The 13,775-nt window shown below is 37.2% G+C and overlaps 1 protein-coding gene across 7 annotated transcripts in view; it reads left to right on the top strand.

Moving 5' to 3' along the window:
- The window catches only part of LOC125076170 (GRB10-interacting GYF protein 2), a 51,855-nt gene that overhangs the window by 12,934 nt on the left and 25,146 nt on the right, over window positions 1–13,775 (top strand). For 6 of the 7 annotated variants that reach the window (XM_047688162.1, XM_047688161.1, XM_047688167.1 and 3 more), the window contains exons 5-16: window positions 2,368–2,526; window positions 2,860–2,994; window positions 3,075–3,181; window positions 3,611–3,719; window positions 3,946–4,055; window positions 4,133–4,272; window positions 4,581–4,987; window positions 5,070–5,559; window positions 5,888–6,079; window positions 7,178–7,324; window positions 8,790–8,879; window positions 12,851–12,967. In XM_047688162.1, coding sequence (XP_047544118.1) covers window positions 2,368–2,526; window positions 2,860–2,994; window positions 3,075–3,181; window positions 3,611–3,719; window positions 3,946–4,055; window positions 4,133–4,272; window positions 4,581–4,987; window positions 5,070–5,559; window positions 5,888–6,079; window positions 7,178–7,324; window positions 8,790–8,879; window positions 12,851–12,967 — 2,203 coding nt within the window. The remainder of the gene's footprint in view (window positions 1–2,367; window positions 2,527–2,859; window positions 2,995–3,074; window positions 3,182–3,610; window positions 3,720–3,945; window positions 4,056–4,132; window positions 4,273–4,580; window positions 4,988–5,069; window positions 5,560–5,887; window positions 6,080–7,177; window positions 7,325–8,789; window positions 8,880–12,850; window positions 12,968–13,775) is intronic. The other variant, XM_047688168.1, reaches the window with a different exon arrangement.

Genomic DNA, 13,775 nt, shown 5'->3' on the forward strand with positions numbered 1-13,775 from the left:
TTGTGTGCTAAAGGATATTACAACACTAATGACTTTTTAGTTGACTGCACACCTTGGGAATGAAATGATCGCCTCCAGGCTGTTTCAAACAACTAAAATATACTTATCATTGTACCTACATGGAAAATGGTTAAAAAAAAAATGAAAAAAAATATATCCCGCTGAGTTTCTTTCGCCGGTTCTTCTCAGGTCCGAGGTGCTAAATTCCGAACCGGTGGTAGATTTTTGACAATCAATAAGCAAGTGCAAACACTTCTATATTGAATAAAGATTTTTGACTTTGACTTTGACTTTGTATGGGCTATGGTCCCATAATGACTGGGACAAAAATTGGCTTAATTTGGCAAAAATTGGCTATTAATATCTAAGATGTGAAACATTATTTAAAATGTTTAATTTCCTGACGCATGAATCTCGCCTAGACATGTGTTTATTCATGCGAATAGAAACGGAAACGGAAGTTAGTTTACTTGTATAACGTCCTGTGCGCCTTATAATTTAAGTTCTTATATTATATTAGAGATATATGAAACGCCTTACTAAACTGAAATGTATAATTAATATTTTTTTTTTTAAATATGTAAGTTTTCTCTTATCTAAAACAGGCAAACTGTATAGGCGTGGATGGTGATCGAGTGTTACAACTGCATATTTTTCCTGACGATTACGTCCTAATCCGAGTTCCGAATTTTATAGGAAGCAACATCAGGACTAAGTATTCTGAGTACTAAAGTACAAGTGCCTACCTTGTAGGTGCATACCTAAATTTGTAAAAAAAAAAACAAAAGGTAGATTGAGCGCGTGGTCCTGAACTCCGGTAGTGTCAGATCGCAGTTACAGTGTATTTTTATTAGAGCGAGGAGTCTATCTCTTTGAGAAATCTTGCCATTGCCGAAATCTATCTTAAGAATTTAAGCATAATACTTTAATCTTTAGAAGACTTGAGCTCGATACCCATTCCACCCCAGTGGCTCAAACTATTAGTCCAAAGTAAACCGAAGAAGTTATCTGAGTGGGAGGCCTCGGTTCAGCTTTGAGATATTTTCAGGCTGCTTCTTTCCATTGGCAGTGAATAAAAACAAATATAACTTAAACATGTTATCAGTTAAGTAATTGCTAAAATAGGTATTTTTTTTAAGAATCCTGCCGTAGTTTTTATGCAAGTTATTACAAATATGGCTATTTACCGCTCCACTAAGGCGTCGACTTTATTTAAGGAAGTGACGACGAATGTTTCCACTTTGAATCCTCGACTCCTTTCTACGCGGCAACCTGCTGTAGGCATACCGTTAAACGAACGAATAATGGCTATCAATAGTTATATATAGCAACTACAACAAATATACTAATAATTAATTAAGTATATATAATTATTTAAAATCATTCCGCATATTTAGAAGCGTATGGAATCAAATTCAGTTTTCGCTTGGTGACGATATTAGCCAATAAATTCGAGGGTTGATCAAAATATCACGACCATGTATATTAGGCACCGCTCATGTGTCAGTATCCGATAGCGAGGGCCTGATTGCAACGTCGGATACGTAAACAACCGTAGACTATTAATTCCGGCATTTGAAAGCCTGTAACCTAAAATGAAACAACTAACTACGTCGCAATCGGGACGACTTATAATGCTGATTGCGAGTTTTTGTTTTCTATTGGTTGACTAGAGGCTATTGAGTTAATGAAACGCTTATCATTTTCAGCTTTACTAATCTATTGACGTATATCGTTAAAAAATAAGAGGGTGGTCCGCAACTAAATTAAATAATTCAGGTTCGTTTTTTATGGAATTGGTTGACGGAAGGACTAATAGGTACCTGCCACCACTTACCATAAGTGGTCAAGACTGCCCGTAGACATTAGCGCCGTAAATGAATTTATCCTTACATCGCCAATGCGCCACCAAAGTTGGGAACTAATATGTTATGTCCCTTGTGTCTGACGCTGGTTATACCTACATAGACGAGTTTACACAAACCCTACCACCAAATAAAGTAAAGTAACATGGTAAAGTATATACGTAATGCAACAATTATCATGTTCGAGACTTCATTCATAGAAACTTGACCGAGACAACGCATGACGCACGAATCGTGTATCATGCTTCCACCATTATTAAAGAGAGTATACCTCCAGTCTGTCCCGATAAATCCCCCAGTCAAGCGCAACAGTTTCTACCCTTACTTGAGCTGGAGTCGATTGATAATTACATCCCTTTTCTTAATAAAACAATTATCATACAGCGGTAGTTGGTCATTTATTAGCATTAAGTTCTTAATAAAATAATTAAGAACCGCAAGTTATCTCAAGATATTGAAAGACACAATCTTTTTAGTGGAATTAGAGAATGATACGTTTTAGGGGTTCCGCGTCACTGCACACCGGTAACGCCAGGTCTCCCGGGTTCAATGGCCCTGAAGAAGAAGCGCCCCCAGGCCGGCCGTGGACAGGCAATAATGGTGGAGGTACTACGAACAGGACTGATCAGGGTGAATGGGGACAGAATAAAATGTATCGAAGGTAATACAGTTTTTGATTGTCCGTTATTAAACATCAAGTCATTTATTTCTGCGCCATCTGATTGAAACGACGAGTCTGTACTGTACGTTTTGTTTTTAAATTTCCTGTGTCAGTCAAACGGTTACAAAATAGCTTGTTAATACATAATCATTGACATTCGACGGGCGCAATTTCCTTTTCGGTCGATTCACTGAATGATCGTGCATGATGTATATTTTTCGTCCACATTCAGATTAAAAAGTAATTAAATCGCACAGTCCATGGCAACAGGCTGATGTTATAATAATAAGGTCCTATAAGATATGGTGTATGATTTTCATCATCATCATTCAGCCAATCGCAGTCCTCTGCTGGACATAGACCACTTCAAAGTCGCGCCAAAGATCCTGGGTCACCGCCTACAGCATCCAGTCGGGCTTCCACGACTACATCAGGTCATCGGTCAACCTGGCTGGAAGGCGCCCTATGGTTTATATATTATTTTAATAAATTAAATTATTGCAATTTTTTTTGTCTGTTACTGAGAATGTGACATTTATTTTTCTTAGGCGACATCCCAGTAACACGAATTGGCGGCAAACATCACGCGACGAAGGAGGGGATGAATGGAGACATCAAGAAAATCCCAGAAATCGATCTAACGTAGACAAATGGGGTGAGTCTGACAAAATATTAAAAACCACAAAAATTGTTAGGATATAAACATGGAATCAAAAGAATTCATTAATTTAATTTGAATTACTATTAACACGTCGTTAATTGTACTGATATACTCAAGAATTTTATTTTTTTAAAAGGCGTATTAAAATTCTAGTCATTATTTTGTAAAAAAAATAGTCTTTGAAAGCAATTAGTTTATATAATTACTTCTATTGAAATACGTCGGACAAACGTGATTTCCTCGGCTACGAGTGTGAACGGCAGTTGCAAATTTATAGTGCTTCAAATTTCTGGCATCAACCTTTATAGAACCATGCTGTAAATTAAGAGCTGCAGTAATAATAACGTAGTTGTTTGGATTTATTCAAAAATCGATGGGATCGTGCCATCGGTTTTTGTTTAAATTATAAAAATCGCGTCTTAGATCGAGATTGGAGTGAAAGACCTGTTCAGGATAGACCGCAGTCTTGGAACTCGAGCCGTCGGACGTGGATGGGCGATAATCAGAACAGCGAGGACAATTTACCGGAGTGGTAAGTTTGAAAATCAACTGCATCACTGCCGATTGATGAGCAGACGCTCCATTCCTACTGAAATTCTGAGATAACTCAGGAGGTGTCAAAGAATCAAAAGGTGTTTTAAATATTTAATATTCGCTGCTGCCTCAGCGTGGACTCTAGAGAGTTGCGCAGTTTTTAGTAAAATGGTTTCAAATTTTTCTTCTATTTTTATTTACTTCAAAGATCAGTATATTATCAGGGCCGTTGATAGTGCTGAAGCGGGAGCTGGCACATTCGACTCCACCGGCGCTTTTCACGGTTACAGTAATGACGACTCAAATATACCCAAGAGCCAAGAAACGACCTATCGTAAGTCAATATAATATAAACTTGAATGATCTATCATAGATTTACTTTAAAAACAATAATACATTAAATCGTCGTAGCTTTGACTCGTTCGCACACACACGGTAGTTTCGCAAGATCAAAAACTGCTGAGGAAGGATCTGATGAGTGGTGGGCTTCAGAAAAGGCCAAGAAATTATCACCGAAAAGATTTGATGCAGGGGAAGCCAAGTACAAGAAGGTAAGAAGATTATACTCTTGTTATAACCACAATTGCCTTTTATTATATCTTCTATTTATAAAGACAATACTTTCCTTTGTGAGTCAATCACATAAAAAACTACTGAAAGCATCGGTATGAGACTGGGTTATTAGTTTTGTGTTTACGTAGCAACGTAATAACGTAGTATAATTATAAAAATACTATGATATTATTGTAAACGTGCTGTACACAAACTAGCCTCTATAGTCTACACATCTAGTCGACCGTAGGGTGGACATTGACTTTGAATACAAAGCATAATTTAATGAGTTCTGTTATGTTCGCAGTCTTTAAGCACGGGGTCGAACGAAGCCGCAGCAAGCTCGAGTTCAAATCAAGGAAACACAAATATAGATGATGTTCAAGAAATACCAGAGAAATTGGAGAATTCTCGTAGCGATGCCGATAACAACACCCACAATAACGCGGATGAAAATAAAGAGAATGCAATGAGACAGAAGTTCTCAGAGAGCAAGACGTTCGATGCGCTGATGAGATCTGACATTGATTTCGCGGAGAACAATGATGATATGAGTAACTTCCAGTCGGTTATGATCACACCGAACAACAGTCTCCGCCAGAAACACCAGAACATCGTCACATCGGGCGCCGATCCATCGATTATGCAGGCGTCCAGCTCGGGACTACTCCACATACTGCACGGCATTCCGATGAGCGCCAAGGCCACAGAGAAGTAAAAACATTGTTATGAAGGATATATCACCGAAATATTGTTTTATTTTAATAGTTTGTTACAATTAACTATTTCTTTCTAGTGAAGCCACCCAGACTTCCGAGGACAAAATAGTCGAAGAACTGATTGATATGACACTCGAGGACCCAACCCTGCCGCCGAATTTGCAAGCCAATACGGCTAATACTATGCTGATCCATCCCATCCCCAACGCGACACCTGGCCTGCAACTACGAATTCCAAACCCTGCAATGCAATCCCATGCTTTGTCAATGAACACGGCCTCGTTACCGACTTCAGCCATGCAAGCTCCAAACATACAAAATGTTGGCATACAAAACTCAGCCTTGAACTCCTCCCTAGGACTTCCCATCGGTCCTCCCGGAAACAATGGAATGGTTTTGCCATTGCCACTCCCGCCGGTTATGCAAAACACGCAAATAAGCGCCATCAATACAGGTATACAGCCGAGAACAGTCATGGGTAGCTTCCAACCCAACAACGGTATACCAGTGATACCCGCACCCAATGTCGCCAATAATCCATTATTCATGGCCCAGAACAACGCACCGGTAAGCACTAGTGATGTTTTGTTTCCAATAATTATCTCATATTTATATTCGAAGGATAATTAATCGTCATCGATTATCATTAAATTTGGGGTCGGTGTAGTATTATGTTTCATACGACACTGCAAGAAAATAGATTTGTTAGATTTACGGTCGGCCGCATAGACGAAACCTCATTGGCATTCACAATGCCATGGTTTGGTTTCCCTAGCCTATTGTCTCATACGCTCAACACTTAATATCTCTTAATCGGGTTTGGTCTTATGAGAGTTCGAAACCACAACTATTTTTACTAAAGTCCACTTATCAGAATTTTCTTTCTTCACAACAGCTGTCATCGTCGAACGACATGCCGATGTCCAATCACGGCGGGCAAAACAATCTGTTCCCCATTCACGGGATACAACACACGACCTCCCAAAGTTTCGGATCCATATATAGCAATATAATGCAGACCCCGACGCCCCAAGGCACGCCCAACGCTCAGAACCTCGCCGATCAGTGGTATTACGAAGATCCTAAAGTAAGTACTGCACTGCATCATTGTTCAAATATTTATTGTTATTCTTAATACTTTTATGAGTGTTATTCAAGTGCAAGCGAAATGATTAGTTCGAGTCGAGATTTAGTTTTATATATTGCACCGATATCGGTGTGGTTTTCAATATTGTTATTTTTTGATGCTCAGCCTTTGGATGACAATCTGGTAAGTTTTATAAGATAAGGGTAGGACAATGTACTCACACGCAGGAGCACTTCATGAGACTATTGCGATTCATGTTTTTTTTTTAATAGTAACTGATTATCAATTAAAGACTTATTCTAATAATACTTAAAGATTTATTCTATTTAATGTCTAAGTAATTCTTTCGAGTGGCGGTTTTCTCGTGTTCATTCTGCTTTTAATGTATTTTTAGGAATCCGAGAAGAGTTTAATGTGCTACATTATTGAGTTTAAAAATGCTAAACGTATAAATTAAGTGTAAAATTTGTGCGCAGCGAATTTTATGTCAAGCGTGATTTCCTTTAAGCAGCGAGATCGAATTGCTAGCGTAATAAATATTACATACGGGTACAATCGTTTTTTGAGTCCCATTTTAGAAATATATAATATAGATACGCGGACTGGGAAATATACCACCTGATGTTAAGTGGCAACCACTGCCCTTAGAAATAAACGCACATAAAAATATTTACCTTACATAGCTAATGCGTCACCAACCTTGGAAACTAAGATGTTAGGCCCCTTTAAACCGGAACACAGCAATAATTAATACTTCTGTTTGGAAGTAGAATGTATGTATGATAAGTGAGTAGTGTTTACCCAGGAGGTGTAGCACAAAACCCTATCACCAGGAAATTATGTATTAAAGCATTGGATTAAATTTCTGCACTAAATATTAATTATAAATCAGTACAGTACATACTGGGTTAAAATCCCGCTAAATTCAAATATTTCAGATTAGGGTAGCGAAGGAATAAATTATATTTTGTGTGTATGACTTAAAAAACGTTCGTTGAGTGAGTTCGATTCGTCATTGAATTATTTTTGCGCTTTCAGAAAGTGTTTCTATGGGACGTAAAATTAAATTACTTTTTTAAAGAATATAATTTCTTGCAGAAAATCATCCAAGGGCCGTTCTCCTCCAAGGACATGTACAACTGGTACCGCGCCGGCTTCTTCAGCCCGAGCCTGATGGTGCGTCGTGCTTACGAACCCCACATGCGCCCGCTCGGCTCGTACGGTCCGGTACCGTTCGCACAAATGGTAAGTTTAATTTTAACCAAACTTCAGTTGTATATTGATGACCATTGTTACATGAACCAAAGTATTATGTTCGTGTGATTCTTGCACGGATATCACGTCTTAATAATATTCTAAATACGACTGCTTTTTGGATGCTTGTCACACTCGAAAGGAAACAGGAACGATTGGAAATGTTATGTTTAAAAATAGTCCGGATCAAAACAGTGTTGGTCAGTCTACATTTTAAGACAATGATGACTGTTGCGGACGAATAGTATCGATTTGTTTGCTCGATTGCATCGAGAATCGATCTAAATTAATTATAACTAAAATCTATCTCAATTATCGATACACGCTTCGAATTTATACATTACCTTATCTGAGTAAAATTAATCATGTCTAGTAAGCATATATTAACATTCCTCGGACAGGAAACCAACCCCTAACCAGAGACATCAATAGTTTTGATATATCAAATGTTACTCGTTAACTTCGTAGAGACTATTTTCTCTACCGGCCAGCACGAGACGTGTTGGAAGTATGCCCATAGACACGAGCGTTGTAAGAAATATTATTGATTCGTACAGCGGTAAAGCGACGCCGACCACGAGATCAAAGTAATAATGTCGCTTGTGCCTGTAATTACACTGTGTTGTTTTGCAGTAGGATGAAAGATTAGTGGGTGGAACCCACCCATCGAGTTACCGTTACTATTATATTCGTTCGTTCAGAAACACACAAATTTTAATATACCTTTCTGTACGATCGAGTGTATTATGAAATCTTAAAAATGCCGATACTAAGTCTGGAAGCCGATAAGTCGTCACGATAAAAAAACGGGAGCGACGATTCATACGCAATGAACCAATTACGTCGCCTTTACATATTGTTCTGAGATTCAGGGTGAATCCAATCAAATCAAGTTAACCTGCAGTGTAGGGGTGATTAGTTGTCCCCAGTGGTCGACTATCGGTTCTTATCGGACAAATTAACTTCCACAATGATGACTATGGTCGGCTTTGTATTGGCATATCACTATAGGTTGGCACGTATTAATCTGACGTGATAAGTGGATAAGTCTAACACGTGACTCTTAATCAATCGGTTTTAAATCTGGTCAAGCTCTAAATTTTAATTAACTAAATGAATTTATGTGTCTTAATATTTTGCTACGTGTATACCAACCAACCCACATCCGATATAGTGGACGTAAGTTTCAAAAACCTCAAAATAGCGAGGAGTTCTTTGCCCATCGGTGAGACATTAATATGCTATTACTTGCGTTTTATTGTATTTAATTGATCGTAAGGCTTCGTGCAAGCCCGTCTGCGTTACCTATCCACCCACTCATCATGGATCAGCCAGTGTAACTATAGGTACAAGGGATATGACCGTGGTTCCCATGGTCGGTTGCGCATTGGAAATGTAAGGGATGGTTAATATTTATTTCTATATTCCCCGATTCTAGCGAATACTTTAATTTCAGGATGTTCTCTCTCCATTCCCTATGTCTGGGTTCGAATCTAGACCCCAAGGGTACGATATGCTTAACCAACAGCCGGGCCTGGGAATCGAAGTAAGTACATTTCGTTTTAATAGTACATTCGTTCGTGTACGTTACGATTATTTCGGTGTTGCATTATATTATTAGCTGTTATGAGCACCTCAGGTATTTTCCAATTACCTCTTAAAACTAAAAATTCAAGCGTCAGACGTTAACAGAGTAAATATCTCTAATTAAGAGAAATATTCGAAATAGGAAGTGTTCATCGTGACAGTGAAAAGCATCCTGTGGCTGCGGATGTTATGTCGCCACGAGTTTCCCACCCTCTCGTATAGGTCAAAAGCCGACCCAAAAATCATTGCATTATTGTCAAATCACTCCGTTAATTTATAAGATGAAGTGCGAATAATTTAGTCTTGCACCTCCTTATACGAAATTAATGATGAACCCTTGTTCAGTGATACAGTAGGTAAAATTGGGGTTCGTATCAACAGCCATAGTATTTGTTTCTCGTCACGATAAACACAGCACGCTCTCAAGATTTACTCTTTCTGAAATTCGAATTTTTACTACTGAACATATATTTAAATCAAATAAAATTACATGATCCCTTGCCTATTTCTGCGTTAGCAACACGTCACCAACATTTGACACCGTCGCCTTTTGTATTCTTGTGGTGCCGACGTAGTTTACACACTCAACTGATATGCTCATAAAGTATAAACAATCAAAAGTGTAACTTGTATATTTTTGGCAAACTCATATCATAATTTTCAATTACACATTACTCATTAGCACACAATAAAACGTTTGTGTATTTCTTACTTTAAAAGTAATAATTATGAATCCATCTTGATCTTTTATAAATCGGTCCTCAAGTTAGACGTATATTGATTTGTATTAAGCTTCACGCTTAAATATAGGAATTAGCGATTGTTAAGTAGATACGAGGGGAGGTTCAAAAGTCTGCAGAATGAAAGCAAAGGGCTCAACCCTTTCCACTTTTCCGTACCATCGTCATTGCGAACTCACTGTTTAAAGTATACATTGTATGCCACACTGTATCGTATTAGAAACAAGTTAAAGGTAAAATATTTTTTTAATATATTCATTCGATGTTTTTCGGACTTCCTCTCGTCAAAACAAAAAGCTTGATAGAATCATGTAACCATAATCATGAGATAAGCTTTTTTCACACTAATCAATATTTGTCTGCTAAGCTAATGATTAGTTTAACAATATTTTTTTAATATCATAGACCTGATCGCTTTCATAACGTTTCAAAGGCAATTTTTTTGTGCACAACACCCTAAGACACATTCCAAACTTGTTCGTTCCGTACTCGTATTACATACCTAAAAAATGATACTATGTATTAAATTTTGCAAAACAAGTAATCTTCATTGTGATTAGAAGCCCAGGCTCGATGCGAGCTTAAATAATTTGAAACGTCAAAGGGCACCTTTGATAGAAGGATAGTAGAGGATATTGCAATTTTGTATTCGATTGAACCATTCGATAGACTGACTAGGACAGATTGGATCTTTTGATGGGGATTTGGGATTTACAAATATGTCTTGGGACTAAATCGAAATGTATACGCCTGATAGGGACTCGTAATTTGCCGATAAGCCTCGAAATAAGATTTTTTCATACGTTAAGCACTGAGTGAATATTTAATGTCTTGCACTATGATTGCAATTTTTGAACTTGTGAAAACCTCTTTGACATAACATATTTCCTTTGCTCATCTCCAGGTTTGTTTGTACTTATTTCTAGTAATAACTTAATGTTTAAGGAGACTTATGTTTACTTTTTTCCTTACGAAGATATCATAATCTTTTTTTAATATATTTTCTGATGTATTTTACTTTGTTTCTCCAATAGTTATTAAGTGTGTTCTTTAACGAAACCTGCGTAATGCACGCAGGCTTCGTTAAAGCCATCGGAGCAAGTCGTTACAAAAATGGAGTTTGCTATGCATTTATTTTTGTAACTTCGGAAAATTTGCTCGATCGTCCTTTATATGTATGTATGTTAAAACAATAGACGACTGTTACAATTTAATTAAATGTTATATGAAGTACTGTATTTATTTATAGTCTTCTTCAGACAGTTAGCATTGTCATTTAAATAATTGTGAGATGGTTATTTTACATTGGAATTTGGTATTTAGTATTTAACAGTCTCCATCATGGCTGTTTAGCCGTATTAGCTTACCACAGACTGATATATTTAGTTCGGTGGCTGTCAGCACATATATGACGTTTGAAAGGGGAATGTTGTGATATGAACTTGGGTAAATAAATGGCAAGTGCATCAACTGATTGCATGGATGCGTTGGTCCTTTGATCTGAGAACGTCTATGCAGAGCAGATATGATTCGAATTTGTGCTCCTGACTTAGTTTAGATTAAACTATCAGAACGAGATCTCGTTTGCCACATTTTGATTCATCAGAAAACTGAAACTAACTTTCAACTTGTGTGAATCGGTTGATATCGTTATTTCAACTTAATAATCTTGTTTGAATAACTTTTATTTTAATGAATGTCGAATAAATAAAATATCATATAAATATGTCTAAAGATGGTTGACAAATTATAGGTATTTTACCGTTTATCGATCCTTGCATTCTATTCGAATTTTACCTGAGAAGAGAAATGAAATTTTGCGCACACTACGCGGAGGCTGGACAAAACTACCATACTAAATTTTAGTATAATTATGTTTATTGTACAGGTAAAGTATATGCTTATTTTAAATTGTTTTCTTAAAATACAGTAATATGAGTATATTACTCGTATAACGAAAATTGTTTTGAGTTTATCAGCTGCTAAGTGATAATATACGTTCTGTTACTTGGGGTATACTGAGGTACATTCGACTTTAAATACCGAAGAAGAGACAAACAGAATCGGAACAATTGCGTTGTGTTTTCTATAAAATGCGTATTTCAACCTGTTGATATCAATAGCAGCAGATCTTAACGAAAATTTGTATTTGTTAATGTGCCCTAATACATTGAGTTTACACGTTTTAGGTAGCGTTTAGTAGCTATGTCATTATGGCATCAGACACTGTAACGCCAGTTCAAGCTCCTCCGCCATTCCCTGGCCTACTGATGGTAAACAATTTAGAGAAGAATTGCTTATCTTGACCATTTCTTGCGATTGACTATTTTCTTTTGCAAGTCCCCTTTTCCCCGAGTCCTTCCCTTTCTGAGTATCACCTTAAGTTTTTTTTCTGTAAGGGAGACCAGTGATGTTTAAAATATTCTGGGATCGCCGATGAAACTTAAGGACATGGTATTAACAGTCTCCGTTATCTGCACCGTCTGCCCCGGTTGTTTTCTTTCGAGTCATTGCCCCGTTACGTAATGCCTCACGTGGACCTGCATCGACTGACATTAAAGTAACAAGTGACTGGTTATTTTTCCACGATTGACACTCCATTCCGGCATCGCGGGTCTCCGCTACGGGTCCACCCTTATTTCACCCAGTCTGCTTTATTTTAAAAAGTTACCGTTGTACAGTATTTCGTTTGCAGTTTTATTGTAATATGTTTGACGTATTTTAGGAGCAACAAAATATTAGCACTAATACCCGAGTGGAACAGATCGAATTCGGAATCCACGCTCAACGCATAGAGCACCACCAGATGGTATTCCTACACGTAACGATAATTGCTGTTTCATTTAATTCTCTGCCGATTGTTTTCACTCATTAGTTGTCACGCATTTTTAATTTGCGGTTCAGTGAGCCAGTATCAAGAGAGCTTCGTTCTTTTATGTTCTTTGCTTGAGTTTGACTTATTTTTATGAGTTTTCTTCGGAAGGGTTTTTTGATCGATACGTCTCTCTGCAGAACCGTCGCTGACCTCATTGCCCAACCAAACATTCAGAGTACTAAGATAAAGCGTTATTCATTGAGTTTAGTAGTGCATTGAATGTCGTAACGCAGTTGATGTTTCGATCGCTTTAAATGTTCAGCATCAGACGCCGATGGTATTACGTCGATGTTCTAATAGTTATGCGTTTTTCAGGATTCGCTATGGGGCCAGCCGGGGCCGTCGCAGGATCTGATGTGGATGCAGCAGACTATCAATGCAAGGAACGAGAGCAGCGTCAACAATTTGCCAATGTTTTTCTGGGACCCACAGGTAGGTGTCCGTTTTACGTTCGTCTTATTACTTTTTATTTCTTTTTTGTTTAACAATATACGGCATTACTGTTTGAAATTCGTTATGTTGTTTCGGAATAAAAACGTTCACACTCTTGGCTAATTTCAATAACTCGTTTGGCCATATGTAAGTGTTGTCCGTCTGATGTCTAAGAAATAATTTTAAAGTTGAACGGGTTCATTAAATGGACTTAAAAACTGAAGGGCACCGAAGCCTCCTTTGATAACAAAATGATGGACTGCGAATTTGTTGTGCTGCACCTTGATGAGCACCACTACATAACAATTGTATGTAGCGGCGATGACGTAAAGTATATAAGTTTTACGTTGAAAATTAGCCAAAACGCCGTCATATAACTCTGATTTTTTAACAAGTCGACACACTAACCGAATAAAATATTACAAAAAGTCGTCATAACACATTTTATATATGAACATTGAATCCTTCATTTTATTCTATTATATCGTAAATAAATGGTTTAAAAGTAAGTTTTTTTTTTTTTGTAATAACTGTTTATTTCTTTTCAGTTTATTTTAAATTTAGATATTTTTATATTTAACGTTTATGATATAACGAATTTGAAACAGTACCTTGCTATTTTTCACTTGCATATCTATAAAGGGATTGCGCTGATGATAAAATCAATAAAACTGGTCTATGTTTTATAATATTTCATTCAAGCATATACTGATTTTAACATCAGCGTAACATCTTTATAGTAAATTAGCATGAAAATCGATGTCTTTGAATGTTCATAAGGTCATTGAAACGTGTGAATATACGTGTC

This window comes from Vanessa atalanta, chromosome Z (genome assembly GCF_905147765.1).
Source record: "Vanessa atalanta chromosome Z, ilVanAtal1.2, whole genome shotgun sequence".
NCBI lineage: Eukaryota > Metazoa > Arthropoda > Insecta > Lepidoptera > Nymphalidae > Vanessa > Vanessa atalanta.